This window comes from Camelus dromedarius, chromosome 10 (assembly GCF_036321535.1).
Source record: "Camelus dromedarius isolate mCamDro1 chromosome 10, mCamDro1.pat, whole genome shotgun sequence".
Lineage (NCBI taxonomy): Eukaryota > Metazoa > Chordata > Mammalia > Artiodactyla > Camelidae > Camelus > Camelus dromedarius.
In genome coordinates, this window is record NC_087445.1 from 48,398,050 (window position 1) to 48,421,992 (window position 23,943).

The following is a 23,943-nucleotide window of genomic DNA, read 5'->3' on the forward strand; positions in this document are numbered from 1 at the left end:
CCTAAGAAATTCAAAGTGTCTCTGAAACAGGGAGAGTAACAGTGGTAAAGACATCTGGGATCAGACTATGATTCATTCACTAAATAGATATTTACTATGAGAACCTCTAGTCTGTGGATGCAAAGCTCAGAAAGACAGTCACTGTCCTCAAGGTGTTCACACATACAGCACAAACATTGTGGCCAGAGAGCCAGGGCTGAGGCGGTGATCCCATGCCACCAGAGACCTAATCCAGCCTGGGAGCCAGCAGGAATCAAGGGAAATTTAAAGTTCTACTTTGGAACTTGTCTCGGGCAGCCGATGCTCTATATTATCCACAAGTCTAGAGTCTTCTAACTCAAAATGATTTGCCCTTAAAAGGGCAGTTTTACAGTACTGAGCAGATGTAAGGTAAATCTGCTGAACAGCATAAAGAAGAAACTATAAAAGGCACAAGTTGAAATAAGGGATCCTGTTTTTCTCTAGTTTGAGTTGATATCACCTTAGGTATATTTAGTATTGCTCCCAAACATAAAAACAACATGCTTTTTTGTTCCTGGACCACACGTGACAGAAGCTTTGAAGGGTGTCAAACTGCAACAGCAAAGCTTTCAACGTTGTCGGACTTCACCTGAGCTTTCTCAAGGCTTATCACACCAATTACATCTCCCAGTTCAGGCCCTCACCCCCTAACTTCTTCACTCGTTATCTTCATATTTTACACACAAATTATAAATGAAAAGTACTGGTTCCCATATATACCCACTTTTCCCTACTGTCTTCAAAACTCTATGGCTGTTTTTTTCAGTGGGGAGTGAGGTGTGCAACACTCAAGAAAACCCCCAAATTTGTTTAATCACTCTTTCCCCAGCAAAGTATGAGAGGGGTAAAGGAAGCTTTTTGAAGCTTCATTTTGCCAAAAGGAAAGGAGAAATCTATACACCAGGAGCCACCTATTACTAGAGATGTGATGACCCTTGAAAGAAATTAGTTTCTCTTTCCTATTATCATCTGAAACAAAAAGGCATAGAGCATCTTGGTGGAACTGAATGCACTCCCCTCTCTGCTGTGCTCTCTGTCAGGAGCAAGTAACTGCTGACTGACAGGAGAACCTGACTAAATGCTGATGTGAAAGGCAGAGCAACTACTGAGGCAGACTGCTCTAAACAAACACTGCCTTCGTGGCACAACAGGACCAAGGCGGCCATCAACGACACACTGTTTATTTTAAGGAACACTTTCTCCTTGCCCTTCTCAGTCAGCTCTTTGGCTGCGTTCCACAATTTAACAAACAGTGCAAGGAAGAGTAAGAAAAATAGAGTGCCTGTACATTCGAATCCTGACTCATGTAGAGACTTTCTATATCAAGTTGGCCGGGTATTTCTGAGTAAAGGAGGAGAGGAAAGAACAGTCGCACCTTCTGGCTCATATATGTTAGGGGCTCAATGTTTGTGTGATCAGGTTTAGATGAGCTCAGGAGGTTGTCTCTCGGCCACGTGAACACACAGTGAGGAGTCTGCACGCCAAGAGGCCTCTCACCAGGAACCAGATCTGCCAGCACCTGGATCTTGGACTTCCTGGTGTCTGCAACTGTGAGAAATGTCTGTTGTTCGAGACATTTAATCTATGGTGGCCTGAGCAGTGTTAAAATTTTTTTCTGAAACAACCTCCATGACCCATCAGGGATGAGTCAGACAGGAGACTCCAGAATGCTGTGATCCTGAGTTTCCACGTGTCCCTTTACTCTTGATTCTTAAAGACATTTATCAGACATCTACAGGTGTCAGGCACTGTGCCAGGCACCTGAAACTGTGAAAAGGAGAGCAGAGTCCCATTTTATGGAGCTAACATTTGAAAGGGCAAAAGGCATCAAATATTTATGATTACCTATAATTAAGATAGGCAAGTGCTGTGAAAACAGCACAAGAGTATCTAAGAGGGGAACCTGACTTGGCCTGGAAAGTGGGAGCCTGCTTCCCCGAGGAAGTGACATTTGAGCTGAGATCTGAAGGCCTCAGGAGGAGTTACCAAGTGAGCCAGGGAGAAGGAGCTGTTCAGTGGCGGGACCTGGCGGGGGTGAGGCGGGAGGTTAGAGCACTCAAGTCCTGGCAGCAGTGGCTGGGCAGGGCGGTCTAGCTGGACATGACAATAAGGGGGACAGGGCCGATCTGAAAACCCAAAAAAATTACTCAGAGGAACATGAAGAATGGATTGAAGGCAGATGAGAATTTGGGTAAGTTCTATTTTAGCCTCAATTTTACTTCAAAATCAGATATGCTTATCTGGAGAGAAAGCTCACTTCTGGAAACGAGATGCTGAAACAACTGAGTTGGGACCAGGGTCTGGAGACTGGAGTACAGCTCCCCCATCCCGGTCAATTACCCATCAATGGCCCCCTCACTCCCAGGAGAACAGACTGCTACGGAAGGAGACAGCAACATTTCATTAGATGATATGTAAAATGCCCCTTTTATCAATTCTGGAGTTCAGGATACTCACTTTTATAATGAATTTCTAAAATACTTCTAAAACTAGAGTGCTTTAGAAGTATTGTATGGTTAACTGCTCCCTTACTTGGCGGTCCTCATTAGGCAACCTCAACAATCCCAGGTCACGGGCACCTTACAATTTAATGTGTAAACCAACAGTTTCCTAATATGATTTCACAGTCTCCTAACAGAAACGAACAGCTATGAAGTCAAAAACAGATATAAAAAAACTCAGAAAGCACAAACATCCAGACCATTTAGCTTGGGGGAAGGCATGAGCTGAAGGCACACTGTTACAACAGCAAGTACTGATAAAGCTGAATTTACCAAGACCGTTTACACCCAGTGGGGAGAAGTTTATTACATTTAAGCAAAACCTTTAAAAACAAAACAAAACAAAATGCTTTGCAGTTAAGCTATCTAGAAAATTAACTTATCTGGAACTTCTCTTGAGCAAACAAGATGGATAAATGCAGAATTTTCCTGCCTACAAACTTATCAGGTGAAGTTACTAAGAGTCAAAGTTGTGTGCTAAATGTTCCATCAGCAAAAAGACTAACAGACTAATCTACCACAAAAAGGGAAGCGCTGGTAACCCTAACCCAACGGCAAGAGAAGACCAACATGAATGCACTTAAAAAAAAAAACAAACAAAAAACTTTATTCCAGACAGAATTACCAAAAGCATGTTAATTCTAGAACATTTAACAGATGGCATTTAAACTCATACAGTCACAATAAACTCAAAATATCAAACAAAAACAGCTTTGTGTGCTTAACCACTTCTAATAATGAAACTTTAAAAAAGGAAACATGTAGAGACTCCCCACAATTTGGGAGCCATTCAGGCAAGCAAATATTCAATATCAGGCAAAAAGACAGCATTAAAAACTAAAAATCCTCAAATTTAAGAACACCTGTTCAAGTCTTTGATATGTATTTATAAACACGTGAGAAAACAAAGATTATTTTAAGAGAGATCAAGTCTGAGTGCTTACACTTTCTTTAAATGTGATCTCCTGTCTCAACTCCATCCTGACTGCACCCCCTTTGACAGCAGTACTTCACCCACAATGAACCAGTGCTGGTCAACAAGACCGGCCCACCATGAGGCCCACTAGCACCACCCGTTATTACCCCCTTACACGTCTGCACAGCCTTGTAACTGAGTATTACCACTGTACTCAAGCAGGGGATTTCAGGTCTCCAAAGATGATTATATATACAATTCTGACTTATTGCACAGTTCACAATATACAGCAGGTGATTATATAAAGAACCATAAAGTAAGATGAATATCGACTATTGAGATAAAAACATCAACTTTGTCTTCAACCACAAACGAAACAAAGACACACATGCTTGCCACCATATGGAGGTTGTGTTTACTCTATGGTGCAGTCCTGGGGGTCTGTACCACTCTAAGTGTGTTAAATGTAGAATCCATAACAGATTTCTGGTGGCATCAGACCTGAAGTAGTGGAGGCAAGACCAGAAAGAAGTGCCCTGCACTCACGAGCCGTCAGTGCCACGTATATAACAGAAAGGCCACTTTTAAAGCTTTCCAGATAAAGTTATTCAATAATGTTTGTCTTTTCAAAATTACTACCACACTAGTTCACACTGAAGGTGAAAGCAATAGTTAGAATCTCTTACTAATAACACATTTTTACTTATTTCAGAGTTCAGACAAAGCTGTTGGCTACCATAAGTTCTGTTGAGTTTTCTGTCAAATTAAGAAATCCACAGGACAACACAAAACCATTCCTGGTAATGCATTTGCAGTTTGGTCTTCAAAAGCTATAAAAAGTGACAAAAAAAAAATCCCAAAATATTATGAGTTAAAATCATTAAAAATATTTATTGTTTTTAAATGCCACGTTTGAGACAGCAGAAAGCAAAGCACCCACCTTCAAATTCTCACTTCACTTGTATTTCACAGAAGTGCTTTAGAACTTAGATTTCTAACACCTACATGGAGTGTACAGACAAAAGGAAGCCCCGTGGATCTGAAGGTCCACAGAGCCCACTCCCAGGGCCAGGCACGACCCCAGGCTAAGGTGCTCGGGGACATACACAGGAACGAGGGGTCAGGCAGCGCCGGGCCTTTGCCACTCATTTCTGAAACTCAACCCGCTTCAAGTTCTGACTCTATTCAATAGGCCAAAGGATGCTACTCACATTTATTTGGTGTCAAATTGTTTTCTCAAATCCTGACATCTGCACCTTGGTTTCCAGAATAAACTGCCATTCCCAGCACAACGCTGTCAAACAGAACCGCTGTAAAGCTACTGCGCCTCATTACCGCCTGGCAAACTCTTGTCCACGCCTCCGAATCCTCTGCAGCTGGAAGGACACTCGTGCCATCTGACCAGCCACCCTGCATTGAGAGGTAAACATCTTTTTTGGACTGTCTGTCCAGAAACTGAGTAAACTACCAATTGAGATCCTGGTTTTATTTTGGTCAGCATGTGCACGTATTCACATGCAATTACCCAGAACGCTGAAAGACTGGTATTAAGAAACCTACGTGCTCTGCCGTGTCAGATGCTGGGACACAAGTTTAACTACATAGTATATACAGATGTGGATTACGTAAAGATTGATAAACCACTTTTCTAGGATGTCATATATTAGTTATTCATTCAATTGGTGTAGGAGTCATTCTGCCTTATTTATCTGGAAAAAATTATTTTAAAATCTGATCCCTTTGACAAGTAAGTTTTTGTCTGTTAGGTGAGGGACAGGTATGCTATCCAATAATTACCAATTTCCAGAATTTCAAACTAACCCTTCCGATTATTTTTATTTAGGTCTTACCCTCCCAAACTGTTTTATTGTTTAAATGATGAAATGGTTAAAATTGGGTTTCCAAAATGTAAAAATCCTAATAGAAGTCTATTCCCATGAATAAAATTCATTTAAAAAGCTAACACTGTGGGGTGAAAGCTATCCTGAGATCTTTTTTCCCTTCCAAGTAACATTTAGAAACCAAAAAAACTGAGATCCTATTAAGAGACTTCCAAAATAAAACTTTATAGCAGCATTTTTGTTGTTTTTTTCCTCAAGGGAATTTCACGCAAATAGGACATTTGAATAGGACAAACTATTACTCAAAGGAAAAAAAAAAACCAACTCCAAAGCTCTTAACTAAGTTGGCAACAATAATTCAAAGACACAGAGCTAAACAGAGTTGGACCTGTATGCAATTACAGGTTTCCCACATATTCCTGTGGAACCTTTCATAAGCCGAAATGGGGTAGAGTGAGAAGCAATTACCTTTTTTCGTAAAAGCAAAAATCCTCTTTGGATTTCTTTCAGTTAGTGAAGACAGGTACTGATATAGGTCTTTTGTAAAAGTGAAGTGGCATAAAGGAAACTGGAAAAGTGGGAGATACCTGTAACACAAAACCTCCTAGTGGGATGAAACACCATTAACAAAATTTAAGTCCCGCCATCTTTTGGCAATGCAATGAGAGAAATTAACATAAAAATATTTTGGAAAGGTTCACGGTCACATTTAGAACTACAGAGAAAACTTTCAACCCTAGAAAGCAAAACCTCTCCATTTGGGAGATTTCATTAGTTGCTTGGATAATGACCATCCCAGCAGGTGCTCAGTTTCAAAACAAACACAACTTATCACGAAAAGCCTACAAATAATCATCTGTTTTTCATCTCTATTCTGTCCCTCTGTCCTACCACGGATATGCTTAAGTGAACAAAAACTGCCTTTGCAACTCCTCCTAAGAGCAGAGAAGCAAGAAATGGAGTAATAGAAGTAAGCCTGAGAATTCATGGGACTCTAAGAGTCTTTTCTCTGGCTGGTCATGGCCACTTATGTTTAGACACAGAAGACTTCTGGAAAAAAGAATCATATCTTGTCTGTTAGTTTCCTTGTCAAAAGCCATCAACTAGACAGCTATTAATCTGGCAATTAGCCTAAAGTTCTCAGATAATGATTTTTTAAAAATAGAAACAAACCCAAAAAAACCTTTAAAATTTCCTACTGAAACCTTTTATTCTGCATTTGTTGGTGCTTAAGGAAAACAGCTTTGCCCATAATTCATTGTGCCCTGAACTTACGACACCAACTTGTACTTGGCCAATTAGGAACGATGCCAAACTGAATTCTTTTTAGGTCTATTCAGTTGATAAATGGCACTCAACTAATTTCTTTCATATAATCTTTAACAGGAATTCATAAGTCGCATTAATTATGCCCCAAGAGATGAGGGACCGATGGTAATTCAGATGGGCACCTCTGAAAAGATTTGTCAATTTCCTGTCCCTTTCAAGCCAGATTTTTTGGAAAACCTTGGGGAAAGACTGAAATTCCCCACCAATCTGAGACTGCATGCGAGTTTTTACAACATTAACTGGAAAAAACAAGATTCCCAACATGGCACCCAAAAGGCCTCCGCAGATAAAATCATTGACCAAATGAGCACTGTGAGTTGTCGCCGTGGGCAGGTGCTCCTTGATGGGACCTCGAAGGCCAAAAAAAAGGACATTGCTGAATCCGTTACGGAAAAGAATGGGCACCAAGCCTCGATAATACTCTCTAATTCCATGGCATTTCAGTGCCTTGAAAGCCTGGTAAGTGTTTGTAAATTTGTCATGATGCTTGTGGTCTTGAAGCAATGTCTGAACTCTTTCCAATGGAGTGAAGATTGCTTCTGTTGTCCCTGCGAGTGCTGCTGCCATGCTACGGGTTGCAAACTCCGGGGTACTGACATGCTTACGGAGAAGGCAAGATAAGTCCTCATAAAGACCAAACATAAGTGCCAGTGTGGTTGTCTTCTGCATTAATGGGGGAAGGATTCCGCGATACAAGTTTCGAAATCCATCCCTCCTCAACTGAAGTACAGCATCCCGGGTTTTGATGCCATACAGCTGTTGCCTAAAGAGGACCTTCTGAATGGGAAACGTGATGGCTACATTGTTGAAAGCTGCACAGCAGCCACACAAGTAATGCTTCACTTCACTAACATTGGCAATATGAGGTGATATATCTTGTTTTGAAGATGCTAGGATGGGCGGCCTCTTTTCATGAGCTTCTGAATCCATCATGTTGCTTAAGATCTTTTTTCTTCATGAAGGATGTTTTTTTAACCTACAAATGATAAAATGACAATAAGTAAACCTTTATATACTGTACTAAACACATGAAACTTCCTCCTAATCCTTTCTCCAATTTCTGGACTTTACTGCATTTTCCCTTTTAGGTTAGATCAATAGTTCTTAAAAGTATTTTTAATGTCCCTGAGGCCCTTTCAGGGATCTAGGAGGCCCTCTCTTCTCCAGTTACATACCTATGTGAGGCTGGATTTTCTGCATATACTTCAACCAAAACAATTTATCACAACAGACCAAGTGCAGAAGCACATATGAGACTTCACTTATCTTTTAAGTTAGACATTAAAGAGACTTACAAAACTGTAAAACACACTTCTCATTAATTTTTTTTTTGGAAAATACTTTCCATGAAATTGTTATGTTAACATGTAATGGGTTTATCATTGTTATTTTAAAGTAAATTAATAAATATTTAAAACTTTTATTTTAATTTCTAAGACCATGCATATTAATCCATACAAATAAAGGCTCCTGGGGCCCACAAAAAATTTTAAGTGTAAAGGAAGCAGTCCTGAAACCAAACAATTTGAGAACCACTGGACTAGTTCATACGTAATGCCTACAATTACATAATGGTATACACTATTATCCTTCTGAAACAGATTCAAAGTCCTTCCACGAGAAATAAAATAGCAAGACATGCATTCCATCATTCTGTTCACTAACTCTTAGTGTCTCCTCTGAACTAGGCCCTCTGCTAAGTGCTAGAGAGTCAAAAACGAGGAACTGCAATCTAACAGAAGACGCTGCCAAGGCAAACAATCACCTCACAGTGTAAAACCATTTGTGATAAATACGCACTGTGGGCACACAGGAAGGGACACTGAGCCTGCACTCTGGCAGGTGGAGGCTGGGAGGACAGGGTCGAGGAAGGCCCGCAGGTATGTACTATACATTATATTTTCACATACTTCATTCTCAAAACAACTCCATAACATAAACATTATTTTCTCAGTTTTACAAATGAAAAAAACCCATACTCTCCTTTGTCCAAGGTACAGTTAGTAACTGGTGGAGCTGACATCTTGAAATGAAGTCTGATTTCAGAGTTCATGCTCCTGCTGTCACACCACAGATGGCACTGACTTTGAGAGGCTGCCCTGAGACAAAGGGTGGCTGTACCAGACCGTGCTGAAAAAGATTTGAGCTTAGCCCACTGAGTGGAACGAGGGCAATGTCCTATCCCTAGACTACATCTGCTTTCTAAACTGCCAGTCATCTAAGTATGACTTTCCCCAAAAGGATCCAAATAGTCAGATCATCCAGAACAATTCCCACATCCTAGAAATAGGCCAAGAAAGTACCTTTATTTGGGGAATATATGGTAATTTTTTTATTATATTTTAGACATATCAGGCTAAATATTTTTAAATTGATCTTATTCCTCAACAGTAAGAAGCTACATTTAAGAACAACAAAAAAATTAAATAACTTGATTTAAAAATGAGCAAATGCCTCAAACAGACATTTCTCCAAAGTAGATATACAAAATGCCAACAGGCATGTAAAAAGATGGTCAACATCACTTATTATCACAGAAATGCAAATCAAAGCCACAATGAGGTATCACCTCATACCCACTGGGACAGCTACCATTTAAAAAGCCCAGAAAATAACAAGTGTTAGTGGGGATGCTAAACAGTGCAACCATTATGGATAACAGTATGGCGATTCTTCAAAAATGAAAAATAGAACTACCATATGATCCATCAATCCCATTTCTAGGTATATAACCAAAAGAACTGAATGCAGGATCTCCAGAGATACCTGCACATCCATGTTCACAGCAGAACTATTCACAAATAGCCAAAAGGTGGAAGCAACCCAAGTGTCCACTAATGAATGAACAGATAAACAAAACAGAGTATATACATACAATGGAATATTATGTGACCTTAAAAAGGAAGGAAATCTTATCACATGCTACAACATGGATGAACCTTGAGGACAAGTGAAATAAGCAAGTCACAGCAGGACAGATACTGTGCAATTCCACTTATATGAGGTACTTAAAGCAGTCAAATTCACAGACAGAAAGTAGAATGATGGTTACCAAGCGCTAGGGGAGGTGGAAACAGAATTACTGTTTAATGGGTATAGTTTCAATCCTGTCAGATGAAAAATTTCTGGAGATCTGTTTTATAACAATGTAAATACATTTAAACTTTATTGAACTACATACTTAAAATTGGTTAAGATGATAAATCTTAAGATCTTTTTAAAAACACACACACATACACACAAAAAGACTATATGTAAGGGTTTCAATTATAAATAAGTAAAAAAAAAAAAAAAAAAAAGTCAGATAAACCATCTAGGTCTTTGACCTAAGACAAAAAGTAAACAAACCAAGTTCCTTCTGTTTCTTTCCTCCCCATACCACACATGCTGCTGTGAACCGTTAAGCACTCAGGACAAAATACGTGAAGGAGAAATGTCATCACTGTGAAGGTGAAGCAGAGTGAAGCACAGAAAAGAATCAGAAAGCATCGGTCCTTGCAAAGCTCGTATGTGCAGGAGCCACAGGTCTGTAACATAAAATATGGAACATGTACATACATGACCATAACTTTCCTTCTAGAAATACAGTCAAGGGAAATAATTAACAAAAGACTACACAAAAACTCAACTACAGGACAACTACAATAATGCTCTTAACAGAAATACTTAGTAAAAATTAAATGCTTAACAGTAAAGGACCTGCTGCCTAAATGGAGATGTATCCACCTGATGGGATATCATATGGGTATTAAAAATAAGAGTATTTAAGGTTCAGTATACTAATTTTGAATTTTTAATGGTGTTAATGAAGTTTTAGATAGCAGTGAGTCATTTTTTTTTGATCAATAAAGTGTTACAGAAAAAAAAATTAAGAATACTTTTATTGACATGGCACAATCCTGTTTCTATCAATATACATACAAAAAGCCAAAGTGAGCAGTTTATATTTTCTAATTTTATAATAATGCCATTATTTCCTTTTCTACATTTTTCAACTTGAATTTTCTCAATCTACTGAACTCTGCATTCAGAAGTTGGAGACAGTCACAGTAATGAAGGTCTCACCCAGACAACAAAAGGCCAACAGTGACAGGGTGAGACCAAGTTCCTAAGTGACTGAAGGCAAATTGCTATACCTCCCTGAGACTGTTTCCACACTCACAACCGGCCAATGCCACCCAACCTGCAGGCTGGAGTGGAAGTCAGCTGAAGAGTATGGTGCATCAGGCCCCAGCACCGCGCTGGGGACACGCTGAGCACTGCAGAGTCCACTCAGCATGTGTCAGCCTACGCAGCTGTTTCCTTCCTCCCTGATTTCTTTTAAATAAAAATGTTTTTGTATTTGCTTCTTTGAGACTCACAGGATGGCACTGTCAAGAAGACTTTCATTTACTTTCGTTGGGGATTTCTTCTTCTTTGCCTGCTCTTACACTGGCCCCTCAGTATACTAAGAGATTTTTAATTCGACCAACTTACTCAGCTCCTCTAGAGTTTCAGGCACTCCCCTAGGTGTCAGAGAGTAGAGATAAATAAGGACCCTCACCTCACTGGAGATAAGACAAGCAAATCGTTAGACTAGAGAGTGATAAATGCAGCCACAGAAATGCGTACGAGGCCCCACAGAGGTAGGGGTCATTAACTAGCTGTCTGGAGGGAATGACAGGTACGGGCAGGGCTCTGAAAGCCGAGTAGGACTCGGATGTACCTAAAGGTGAAGCACATTTTAGCCAAAGGCAGCACAGGCTAAGGTGCTGGCCCTGTGTCAATGCAGCAGCAGCATCACACTCATGAGGAGTGTATCCTGCTGGAGCTTAATGGGAGACAGATGGGTGGGAGACAAGGATGGAGAAGCAGGCTAGGACTGGCATCTGAGACCCTCAGGATAATCCCAAGACCCTCTGAAGCTACTATATACTATTTTTTCCCTTTTTCACGTGTACAATTGGAAACAAACTATTTTCAACTTAAGCATGTTACACCAAGGTCCCTGTATGCCCTTTTCCCAGAAGACAGACTATATTAAGAAAATGTAACATCTATACACTTTGGCCCAAAGCCTCTCTGTCTGCAGCTGGAGCGGACTTGCTACCACATTTCTATTAGAAAAGACAAATGTACCCTCAGTTGAGAAGAATCATGACTGGAAATCACTGCAGGACCAAAGCCTGCCCTCCAGAAGGTAATCAAAGGGGTCAGGAAACTCTTCTCCTCGCTGCCACCTGCTCACACCTATAGAGCTAGACGATACCAAGGCTCCAATCATTCACTGCCCACCCCTACGACCAGGGCAGCCACACCACCCTGGGGGCCATAATGCTTCGTTCACTTGAAGAGACCTCACCTTTGGCAGAGGCTGGAGGAGCAGGACTTACATCTGAATGCTGCTTAGCACTACCATGATGGGGAATAGAGGGCCAGTAAAAAGTGTCCCCTGCCATTCTGAAAATTTGCTCCACTGCAATTTAAATAACCAAAGGAAAGGCCTGATTCACAGAGAGGAATTATTCCTAATTTTGTCAGGGACTAAAGCAGTTAGATTAGGAAGTCACTGGTGTGCTTGACCAAGAGGCCAGATTCCTTGGAGTTGGACTGCTTGCAGATCCAAAAAAACAACAAATGACTCACTTAAACAAAAATTCACAAAAGAAATGTATATTACTTTGTTCATATTACATATTAAAATACACATTTTTTAAAAAGACATGCATTTTTTTTTAAAAGAAAAATACAATTAAACCAATTAAATATGCACACATCCTCTCCTCTAGGCTTGCCGCCCCAGCCCGGGTCCTCTTCATCTCCTGTCTGACCAGTGCCAAAGCCTCTTTACTAGTCAGCCTGACTCAAGTCACACTCCACTCCATCCTCACCAACCTACCCACCATTTAAAAAATACACAAAAAGAAACTGACACAACACTGTGAACTGACAATACCTCAAAAAAAAACATAAAAAGAACACACTATTTAGTGAAAAAGCAAGGTGTACAACAGTGCAGATACCCCAATGTTTTGAATGGTTACACAGTAGTCTATCAAACGCATGTACTGTATGTAATTTATTCTATCTCCTATTTATGGTTGCTGTTTTTTGTTTTGGTTTGGTTTTTTTTTCTTTTTTCTCTTTTAAACAATATTGCAATGGGCAACTTTGCACCTACACCTGGTGAACTCTCACAAGTTTATCCGTAGGGTAAATCTTTAGAATGGACAGCTGGCTCAAACAGCAATATACTTTAATTCAATAGCTACTCCACACTGCCCCCAGAAAACTGACTACAATTTACCAGTGTTCCCCTACCATTTCCAGCATCAGGTATTAAACTGTAATTTCCACCAATCTGATGGGTGAAGAAAAAAGAATCTTGTTTTGTCATTTAATATTTTTTAAATCAAATTCAGCATTTAAAAAATTTTATTGACCATCTGCGTTTCTTTTACTGTAAATTTTCAGGTTACCCATTTTTCTACAGGCACTCATTTTTTTCTTGATTTGTAAAATGTCATTATATATGAAGAACACCAATCCTAATTGTATTAATCCAATTATGGCAAATACTTTCCCCACTTTGCATCATTTTTTGTGATCCTGAAGGTTCTTAACATGGATATTAAATCTATCGATCTTGGCTTCTAGGTTTTCTGTCCTCCTTAGAAGGCCTTCACTGTTCTAAAATTATAAACAAGTAATCCATGCTTCCTTCTACAACTTCTACAATTTTATTTGCTATCTGTATTGTAATTTCTCTGGAGTTTCACTATAAGGAATGAACCAAAGTTAAGAGCTTGCCTAGAAACTGACTGCTGAGCTTACTTTTCATCACGGGTTAGCATAATCTAAATACTCACAGGCAAGTACGTTGATTTCTGCACTCCATTCCATTCTGCAGTGGCCTAGGATTTCTTCTCTAGTACCAACCGGTTTTAATCTACCGTAGCATCAGAAAAGATTTCATTATCTAGTAGGACTTTCCTTTTTACTCTTATCAGAAGTACCAGTTTTCCTGGCTCTCATTTTTCTAGGCAAACTTTAGTGTATTTTTGTCATATTCTTCCCAAAAATCTTTTTGGTATTTTATAGCAGAAATGACTTTATAGACAAATTTAAGGAACTGTCACTTTATTAAAACTGAATCTTACTATACAAGGATGTGGTATCTTCCTATTTACTTGTTTTTACAGACCTTGGTAACATTTAGAATTTCTTTCATACAGACCTTGAATATTTCTTATGTCTAGATTTTTTCCTTTACAGTCCTTATTACGAGTAGGTTGTCTCCCTCCAATTAATTTTCTAACTGCTTTCTGTCTGCGTATGAAAAAGCTACCAATTCCTATGCATTAAGGTTAGAAACAGCCAACTTACAAAGCCCTGTGTTTCTCAGATCTTTGGTGGACTTATTTGTTTCTGCTATATAAAGTATCACAAATAATTTTGCCTTCTCCTTTATAGTATGTATCTTTCTTCCTTCTATCTTATTGGATTAAGAAATTCTTCCTGAACAAAGTTAAATTATGGTAATAGTGAACATTCTTATATTGTTCTTGACATTTGTGAAAACTCTGCTAGGGATTAACTGTCAAGCATGACATTGGCTTTTGGTTTGAGAAACAGGAAGTTCCTGTCATGTGAGTGCTCATAATCCAAGTCCTAGCAGTTTCAAGTTTACACCAGGAGACAAACCATCGTGACACCAAAATACTCACTGATCAAATGGCCCATATAAAATTTGTTCCCACTCAAGTAACCTTCCCTGTTGACATCGATCCCTGCCCATCTTAGGACTGTGCTGCAAACATGAAGTGAAGCGTGCCTCCCCTGTGCTGGCATATAATCTCATCTGACGAATTACAGTATAATCTCCAAAATTTCATTCTGCATTCATCCTAAGAATTAGAATATCTGCAGTTATAAGTTAGGCCCCTACCCCCTGCTTATTTACTAGGAAATTGTTTCCCATTAGAAATAGATTTCATTTTCCTGGGACTAATGATCAACTGATAATAAGGGCCTTTTATTACAGTTTTCAAACATGGGAAGGGACTACGTATTTATTCCTGTTTTACTACCACCTCCACCCCTTCCCACTACCACTAAATCAGGAATCTATCCTTGGTCAGATGCTTTTAGAAAGCTACTGAGAAGACTGTATGGATACTAGAGATAGAGCCAGAGTAACATTTGACAGACACAGCTAATTGACTGGGTTCAACTTCTGGCTCCCCCACATAGTTATGGTGTGACCTTCACCAAGTTACTCAATGGCGTAGTTTCCTCATTTATAAAATAAGGATGTTGTGGGGGGAGGGTATAGCTCAAGTGGCAGAGCACATGCTTAGTATGCATGAGGTCCTGGGTTCAATACCCAGGTACTTCCATTGAAAACACTAAAATAAAGAAATAAACCCAATTACCTACCCCTTGCAAAAAAAAATTTTTTTTAAATAACGATGTTACCTACCTCATACACCAGCCTCATACATGTAAAGCACCCAGGAGAGCAGTCTAGAGCAGTCGGTGGCTCAGCAAGGATGAACTATTACTACTGTTCTTTTTGGATGTATTTATTTCACATATACATTTGCAAATTTCTTGGTACCTACTCACCCTTGCAATACAGGGATGAATCCTACTTGGCCACAGTGAAATACCCCTTTAATGTATCACTGAATACAGTTTGCTAATATTTTATTCTTTAATTTCACATCACTACTCATAACACACCAAGTTTTCAATTTCAGCACTACCTTCACATCACTTTCAGGTGTCAATGTTCCACTGGCTTTGTACAAGGAATCTCTCATTTTTCCTTCTTTATTTAACAATTTAAATCTTACCAAAATTATCTTTTTCTTGAAAGTTAAAAGAATTCACCTGAAACACCATGTGGACCTGGTGTTCTGGGGGATGGCAGCTTTTTGATAACTTTCTCAATTTCTTCCATTTTCACTTGTCTGTTAGGTTCTCTTCTGCAGTCAATTTTGACAACTGGATTTCCTTAAAAAAAAAAAAAAGTCTTATAAAGCACTTGCTGCTTAAAATATACTTCTAATTTTGTGTGTTTACATTCTCTTTTCTTGAGCAGGGTCACCAGTTTACCTAATTGACATTCCTCCCAACCCAGCGAAGAATCAGCTCTTGAATTTACCAATTTTACTGTTTTTTAGTTTTTAAATTTGTTTTTCCTCTTTATTATCTCATTTCTCCTGCTTTGTCTAGGTTGCATTTCTTCCAATTTCTTGAAGAGAAAATTCTTATTTATTCTTTGTTTCATAATTTGAGTGTTTAAGTCTATGTATTTTCCTTTAAGCAAAACTTTCACTATTACCTTTTAAGAAATTCTATGGAGAATTTTGGTCTAACTGGCGGTCACCTCACTATCTGTACCATCTCCTGTGCCCTTGCCACAGTGGCTCTGATTTGGGATGACCTGTACCCTTTCCAGAGTCCAGGCCTGCTTGGGCTTCACACATCACATTTCTTTAATGAATGCTTAGGAGCAGAGCACCTTTCTCGTGGCCCACAGGAAAGATCCTACAGGGATGGATTCTGATATTCGACAACTATCCTCTAGCCTCAAAAGGTTCAATGATAAATACACCCTGAAGCTGACCATTGTTGGTGGGAGGACAAGGCAGCAGCAGGCAGCTGGGTGCACAAAGTCCACTGCTAAGTTTTTTGACCACAGTGGGAGGCTGGTCATGGATACATACGAGCCTGAAGTATCCATGCCCCACAACAGTCTCGCCACAGGAAGAAAAATAAAATAGCCACTTCTAAAAGTAGCCATCTTTCTGCTGGATCATGCTGAAATACAGGGTGAGGAGGAAAGAAACTGAGATCTTAAAATGAATAAAGAGAGAAATGTTTAAAATGTTCTTTTTGTTCTGAACTTTTAATCCATTCATGATAAATAGGATTTTCCAGCGCAGATATAAGAAGCTGTAGCTCTGATACCTAGCTGTTATAGCCTCCTTGACCCTGACTGCGTTGTTTTGATTTTCTGGAAAAGCATTTTTGTTAAAAGCTGTACAGATTTCCTCCTTCATACTCGAAGTACTTTATATAGTACATTCTGCCATGGAGCATTTGAAGACTCAATTTTTAAACTTGATAACCTGTTGATAATTGTGCTAATTCTTGTTTCAATAGCTGTTCCCCTTAATTCAGGATACAACAACTTGTGCACAACAGCTGTCCTTTACACACCACTTTGTGGGTGTGCATAATCTGACTTAGGGAGAATTGGGGGAAAAAAACAGCTTTTTAATTTGTTTAAAGCAGACCTTCCGCCTGTTACCTTCTGTGCTCTTAACCAATTAAGGGAGCCAATGGCATCTCTAGCTTAAAACGAAAAAAAAGAAACTGTTCTACTGATGCTTGAGAAGTTTGGCAGGGTATAGAGTTAGATGATTATTAATCATTTAGTTTTCCACATCCTCACTTCATATTGTTTCAGATGCCAGACATGAGTTTAAAAACTCTTACTAGTACCATACTTGCCAATCTATGATTAATCAACATTTAAAAACAAGTTAGCATAGAAATGCTTTGTATCTATGTAATGCTTTGCTCTTCTTCAGAGTTTTAGAACTAAACAATGTTAAGATCAATAAAAATACTCAGATTTATGTATGTGATTGTACAACACATTGTGACAATTGACAAAATAATTTCATTTTTACATACTGAACACATACCAATATTTTAAATTCCAAAGCCATCACCTACAAGCTCTTTAACAATATATGTTCCTTGATAACACAAACCAAGTCATTTGCAGGCTTGAACAACAAAATTTTGTCCACGTTCACCTTTAATTTATACTAAAATGGTATTTGCACTACTTTCCAAAATTTTGCAAATTAAAGTTACTTCATCTAGTTTTGTCATAAGTCTGTAATAACAGGGACTGTTATTAGACAAATGGAAAACTGTGGCTAGCAGAAGTCAGCCAGTCACTTACTGAACTACTTTAAGAAATTTTAAGAACATTACTGTACATTTAGAGTTGCACATTTTTAAAAATAGGCCTGGACACAGAAAAAAGGAATGTAATGAATCCCTCACAGACTTCACAGAATTTAAAGCTTTCCCCTTCATCTCATCCTACACACCAGAACTGTGTGAATAGGTTCTTAATTTAGCAATAGCAGGAAGGATAGTGTGCAGTTTTCTGTGGCAATGGAATTTAAAATTCTGCATGTTTAGCTACACTGTGAACGTGGCTAAATTTCTTTGCTAAACAAATCTCTATATTTAACCTCTTTAACATGGATAGTAATTCTTTGTAATTTATTGCAAAATTTATTTACCATAATTTTACTTTGTTTGCCACCAAAACACCCAACATATGTCAACACTAGGAAGCAAAATTAAGCTGACTTTCAAGCAACCGCAAGAGTCAAGCTTTTGTAGCCTAAGAAAACAGTGTAAAATCTAAATACTTACCACTGCAATTTATATCCCACATGGATAATACCCACATGTGATCCCGGCACAAAGGTCTTGTGCAAAAACTGGGAAGAAGGCATGGTTAACTCTCAAAGGATATTAACTCCCACAAGTCAGCAGGTCTGAGTCAGCATTCAAAACAAGATTAATCTGGGTTCTAGTCCTAGGAAGGACACTATCTCGCTACTATAAATACAAAGCAATGTCTTTAATTTAAAAATCCACTTTTCTGGGCCTCACCTACCAAAGGAGAGACAGAGTAAGTCCATTCCTCTTAAAGATAACAGCTTGTGATCTTTCCACAAGATGCACTGAAGATGACTGCAAATCCAAAGCACCTAACCTTTGCTCTAGAACCACTAGCGAACTCGACCAGTCCTAACATCTGATTTTATGGAATCCTTTCAAAACAAGGGCAGAGGAGGCTCAGACTGGCAAGGTTACTGCACAGCTACTTCTGCTTCACAGCTTATATGCAGAGAAACAGAAGGTGGGAATTAAGACCAGCTGTTAAGCTGACCAGCTGCGTACAGCTGTTAAGGGGCAAAAAAAAGGGGAGGGGGTAAAGGAGTAAATATAGCTGAGCCATCGACACATTCCACCTAGATAAGCCTAATACAACATAACTGGTACAGAGATTTACAATTAGGCCCCCTGCCCGCCCCCACCCTCCTCAAAGCCTTGAACAACCGAGTTTCCTACAACGCGATGCAACATGGTGTCGCAGAAAAAGCATTGTCTGGCTAGGTGGCTTAACTTACCGCTCTCCAGGCATCCATTTCCCAGACCAGTGGTAAGGGGGAGGGGAGTATGGTGAACGGGATCACCAAGGCCCCTTCCGTCTCTGACATTCGACCCAGTCAACGGTCCCGAAATTCCAGACCCCGAGCGGGCAGCGGCCCTTCCGCCGTCCCAGCGCCACGGTCCCCGGGCGCAGGAAACCCCGACCCCTCCCCGCCCCGTTCTTGGTGAACGCCAGGAGGCACCTCCCCGCCTGGGGCGCGCCCAAATGAACGCACTGCCTGCTCAGCCGGAAAGGCTCGCTCCAGGAGCCGGACGGCGCCCACGGCCCAGTGAAGCCCGGCGGCAGGCAGCAGAGCCGGGAGCCGAGCGCCAGCCCCTGCGGCGGAGGAGGCGGAGGAGGCGGCGGAGGCGGCGGAGGAGGCGGCGGAGGCGGGCCCCACCCGGGACAACGCGCGCGGGAGCGACGAGGAGCGCAGAGGGGGCGCAGTGCGCGCGCGCGGAGAGGGATGTGCCCCCAGCGGCCGCGCCAGAGGGCCGGACAGGCGCCCTCCTCAGACCCTCCTTCGTGCTTCCACTATCTCCACGCAGAGGCTTGGGGAGCCCCGTGCTTCCCTCTCGCCCGCCTCCCGCACTCACCCCATCGCCGCGGGCGCCCGGCTCCACGCTCGGTAGCCGCCCGCAGGTTCGCGAGCCCGCGAGCCCGCGAGCCGGCGCCAGCGCAGGCGCAGACCTTGACCGACCCCCGAAGCGCGAGGCGGAGCGTGACGCACTCGACGCCGCCGAGACCGATCACGTGAGGCAGACGCCGCCGCGCCGCCTCGCCCTAAACCCGCAGCAGGAGACGCCTACCAACTCCTGGCAGCGGTTCGCCGCGGCAAGGCAGGTGTAGGGTCACTCATTACACCTGTCTTAAAGCCATGGGGCTCCACTATAAGGAATACCGTATCCTTGGTGCCGTACGGTGGCCCGGCCTTGCCATAAACAGCCAACGCGTTCTCTAGTGCTGTCTGCGGGCGGACCCTTGGGAATTGGCAGTTGTGGGTGGCAAGCGCGTGCGCAGAAGACTTGAGAAGGCGCAGCCTAGCTCCCCTTTGTAACCTTGGTTAGATTTCGTCAAACCTTCGGAGTCGCATTTTGTCAGCTACTGACACTGCAGTTCACAGAAGAACACCTGTATGCTTTGGACTGTACAAATCACTTTTAAACCCTGTTTCCCTTCAACCTCAAACAACTTACAGGACTTGGATTTCACTGCACCGGGAGTTAGGGGGCCTAGGTCAAGTCATAGCCCTGACCCATCCTGGGAGTGACCTTGGACAAGTCTCTGGCCCCTGAGCCCCAGATGTCTGAAAAGTAACGCCTGCCTTGCATGCATTCTTTGGCCCTTGTAAGAATCACTGGGAATAATTGTCTGGCTGCCTCTAACTTGTAAAGTGAAAGGCACACAGATGTGAGGGGTTGAAGCAAACCGATAGGTCATCCTGGAGAGCGACAATCTTCACGAGGCTCGTCAGCTAAGTGAAGTTAATGCATTTCACTTGGGCTCAGTCCAGTAGGCAAGTCCACTGGAGTAAAACATTGGTCAGGGTATGGCTGTAGGTGAGTGGCTCTCCCTAAGAGCACTTTGTAGATAGTGATTCCAAAATTTTGTGTGGTCTGCTTGAGCTGGCCTGATTAATTGCTTCTTGGGATGTGGGAGACCATGCTACCTAATTTCGGCAAATGCTCTGCTGAGGTACCTACTGTGTGCCATTGTCCTTGCCTGAGCTCTCTTGGGGAAACTTAGAATCCAATGAAGGATATAAAAGACTCTGGAAATTCAGAAGTATGAGGGGCCTTTCCACTTAAGAGAGAACCAGGAATGGCTTCATAGGGTAGGAGGTGTTTGAATTGGGCTTTGGAGGATGAACGAGTGGAATCTGGACTAGTGGAGAAAGTCATAGCAGCAGGAGATAAGATTGTAAAGGTCAGGTGGTGGGGTTTGATAGAGCAAATCTTGACTGTCAGTTGCAGGCACCTGGCATCTAATTAGCATGCAGGGATAGATTTTAGGCTCCGCAGGATGACACGTCCACACAGTAGCTCAGAATGATTAATCAGGCAGCAGTCGGGGAAGGACATTTACGTCAGAATTATGTTTGCCTTGTCTTGTGTGAGTTCCTATTCAGATGTATTATTCGAAAAATAAATAAACCAGGTAGGCATCCAGCATGTTCATAAGCACAAATAATTCATTTCAGATTAGAACGCAGCAGTTATTCTCCTGTGGTAAAACCTAAAGAGGAGGTAAAGATTGAAATTAAACACACAACAGACTTAACAGAGTGGGGAAATCCCAGGCTGACAGGAACACTCCTGTCTGGAGCTGAGCCAGTCCATTTCTTTGTGCGGCAGGTCACCGTGTAGGCCTCTGCCCTTCCAGCTCTTAGTTCCTGGTCAGAACCCTCCAAGATCCTTAATTGGCTCTTCTTGGGCATATGAATGTTGGAAGTCAAAACCCTCTATTTTCTGATTCAGGGTTGATCCTAAAGTTAGTCTTTCATTTCTCTGTCCTCATCTACCCGTTCTTTAATTTCGTTCCTCAGTCTCTCCATACCTCCAACCTCCGTCTCAGATGTCAGATAGCATCCTCTAACCCAGCTGTGATCACCTCACTCCTCATCTTAAAAACTTCCAGTGGGTCCCTGTTGCCCCCTCCACCCAAATCCAAGCTCCTTAACTTGACTCGCAGGCTCTCTGTGTCCTGGCCCCTCTACCAGTCTGTCTGCCTCATCCCCAGTTACATTCTGGGCTTCAGCCATGTGCAGCCTCTCAACGTTTTGCAAATTCTTGTGTTCCTTAAACCCTTTTTCCCCTTTCATCAACTCTTGGCAATCAAACATATTAACCCTTCAAGGCCACTTGCCTTTTCCCCCAAAAAGCACTCTCTGATCAACTTGGGCAATATTGGTTGCTTTTGCCCTTAACTTCCCCTAGCACAAAGTTTGGGGCAGTTCTAACATCTGCCTTATGTTACAACCATTCATGAAGGTGTCTCCCTTTCCCCTTGCCCGCTCACTAGGACAGAGCTGTCTGACTTGTTTCTGGCCCTCCAGCTCAGGGCTTGGCAAAAAGAGTGCCCAAATACAATGCTGGTGGAGAGGATCTGGGTTCTTGGGGAAGGGGCGATGGGAAGGAATGCTGCCAATGGAGCTTTGCTTAAGCACCCTCTACCCCCTACCTCCCTCCCTCTCCTGCCAAAATGCTTTCTAGAAACTTGTCTAGTGCCCTCAGGCTCCATGGGCCCTTATGTCCACAAAAACAGCTTTACACAGGCTGTCATCAGTGGAGTCCAGGCTACTGTGAGCAGCTCCGTCCAGATAAGGTCATCTGCGGTCCTTCCCGAGCAAGGGGTCAGTGACCTTCCTTTCTGTTCAGCTCACAACTCTCAGGCCCCTGCAGTCCTTTGTGCCTGTCTCTGCCACTCCCCTTCACACCCCCAGGCTGCAGCCACAGGCCAGCCGCTGCTGGTTCTCTTCCCAGAACTTTCACTTGCCTGTGTTCTTGTACAAGTCCCCAGACTGCGAACACTTAGTCCTTTGCGCCTCGAGGGCCCTGCCTGCTTCCTGACAAAGTCCTGTTCACCCTTCATTGCTCAGCTCACAGAGAGGATGTTTGCTGCTCTCCCTGACCGTGACCTCACTACCTGATGCTGCAGAGCTCCCCCACAGTGCTGTTTTTTGTGCCTTGTATGCACTTTACAGATTGGAAAGCTAGATTCTGGGTCCTGGAAGATTGGTTAAAAAATAGATCCCCAGCCCCAAGTCAGACCTACTACAAAATTTCCAGAGGGGTGGGGGGGTGGGCAGTGGTCTCTCTCTGTCTAACACAAGTCCCAAGTGATTCTTCTCAGACAATTTTGGAAAACAACAGCTCTAAACTGATATCTTGACTCATAATAGTAACCTAAACTTTGAAAGTTTCAATTCCTGCAGGGCTCAGGAATGTGTGAGTGAATGAACCTGCAGCCCAGAGAGGAAACTGGAGTCCAATCCTAAGGAGAAATGATCAGGGCTTGAGACAGGGACGTACCATGTGCTGTGAGTGTCCATAAGAGAACAAAAATGCACTAGCTGCAATCAGGGAAGGCTACCTGGAAGAGGTGACCCACAAAGCATGACTAAGGTTTAAACTAGTTGGGCTCCAGAAAAAGTGTGGGATGGGAAGGAGTCCCAGACTTCTCATTCTCCCTGACCTCGGTTCCTTTCCCCAAATTTGCCTTTGTTCCAAGCATACCTACAGGCAGAGCCTATGCCCCCCAGAAAGGTAACTCTCAGGTACTCAGAATATTTGCTGACCTCTGAGAGGGATCATGAGACACTTTACTTGGTATCTAAGTGACACACACACTTTTGAAATACAAATGAAGTTTTACCTAGCAAGGACTGAGTCAATAAAACATCAAACATTTGCACAATAGTCTTTGGGTTTTCCAAGTAGTTACGGGATAGTTATTCCCTCTGATTTCGTGTGCTCAGGGAAGTCCTGTGACCTGTTTCCTAGTGAGATAAGGCTGGGATGGCACCACCTCCACCATTTTTGAGAACAGAAGCACAATCTCATAATCCCACTCAGAGGTCATTTGAGGAGTTGGTGCCTGGCACTTGGGAAAGGATCTGTGGACAGTGAGCTGCAGGGCAGAGGGGAGACTGGCCCTTTACCTAAGACTCTCTGATCATAAGACACCCAACGAGCTTGTCACAAATATAGGTTCCTGATGTCAACCAAGACCAGAGGAAGTGAAGTGAAGCAGGACCCTATGGGGTCCTCCCTGGTACAAATCCTTTCTTTGTCCTCCATTTCTTATTCATTCAGCCTCCTTGACCTTCCCTGCGCTCCAAAGGACAGGTTCAAACAGTTACTAATCAGGGAAGGGAGTGAATGCAGAAAGAAGGGAGGAACAGTCAAGAAATAGTAGTGCAGACTCAGGGCAGGGTCCTGGTTCCTCCTCAAGGAATATGCATAACTGTATCTTTGAGTTCTTTTGTAGGAAGGAACTAGGGCCCCCACCCAGGTGGAGGACGGCAACTTCAGACAGCACAAGATTCCTGGAGCATTGCCCTGTAACCTCACGCTAAATTTTTTCTATAAAACCTTT

General features: G+C 42.0%; 1 protein-coding gene across 4 annotated transcripts; it reads right to left on the reverse strand.

The window, feature by feature from the left end:
• Positions 1–3,102: 3,102 nt before the first annotated feature.
• SLC25A51 (solute carrier family 25 member 51) lies at positions 3,103–19,741 on the reverse strand. Of its 4 annotated transcripts, none has more exons than XR_010382737.1 (4): positions 18,824–19,204; positions 15,483–15,605; positions 4,650–7,584; positions 3,103–4,268 (listed from the first exon to the last, which is right to left on the reverse strand). XR_010382737.1 is itself a non-coding variant. In XM_031450053.2 (3 exons), exon 3 carries the CDS (start codon positions 7,539–7,541, stop codon positions 6,648–6,650), a length of 894 nt encoding a protein of 297 aa, XP_031305913.1. In that variant the 5' UTR covers positions 7,542–7,584; positions 15,483–15,605; positions 19,443–19,741; the 3' UTR covers positions 4,303–6,647. The 4 variants fall into 4 exon arrangements, 2 of the variants coding, with proteins under 2 accessions (XP_031305913.1, XP_010993842.1); XR_010382738.1 differs by lacking the exon at positions 3,103–4,268 and having other exon boundaries at positions 4,303–4,848; positions 5,748–7,584; XM_031450053.2 differs by lacking the exons at positions 3,103–4,268; positions 18,824–19,204 and adding an exon at positions 19,443–19,741 and having other exon boundaries at positions 4,303–7,584.
• Positions 19,742–23,943: the final 4,202 nt, after the last annotated feature.

What these genes read in the sequence shown, in the direction of transcription:
- SLC25A51 (XM_031450053.2), bottom strand. Translation starts at nt 7,541, where the DNA reads ATGATGGATTCAGAAGCTCATGAAAAGAGGCCGCCCATCCTAGCATCT.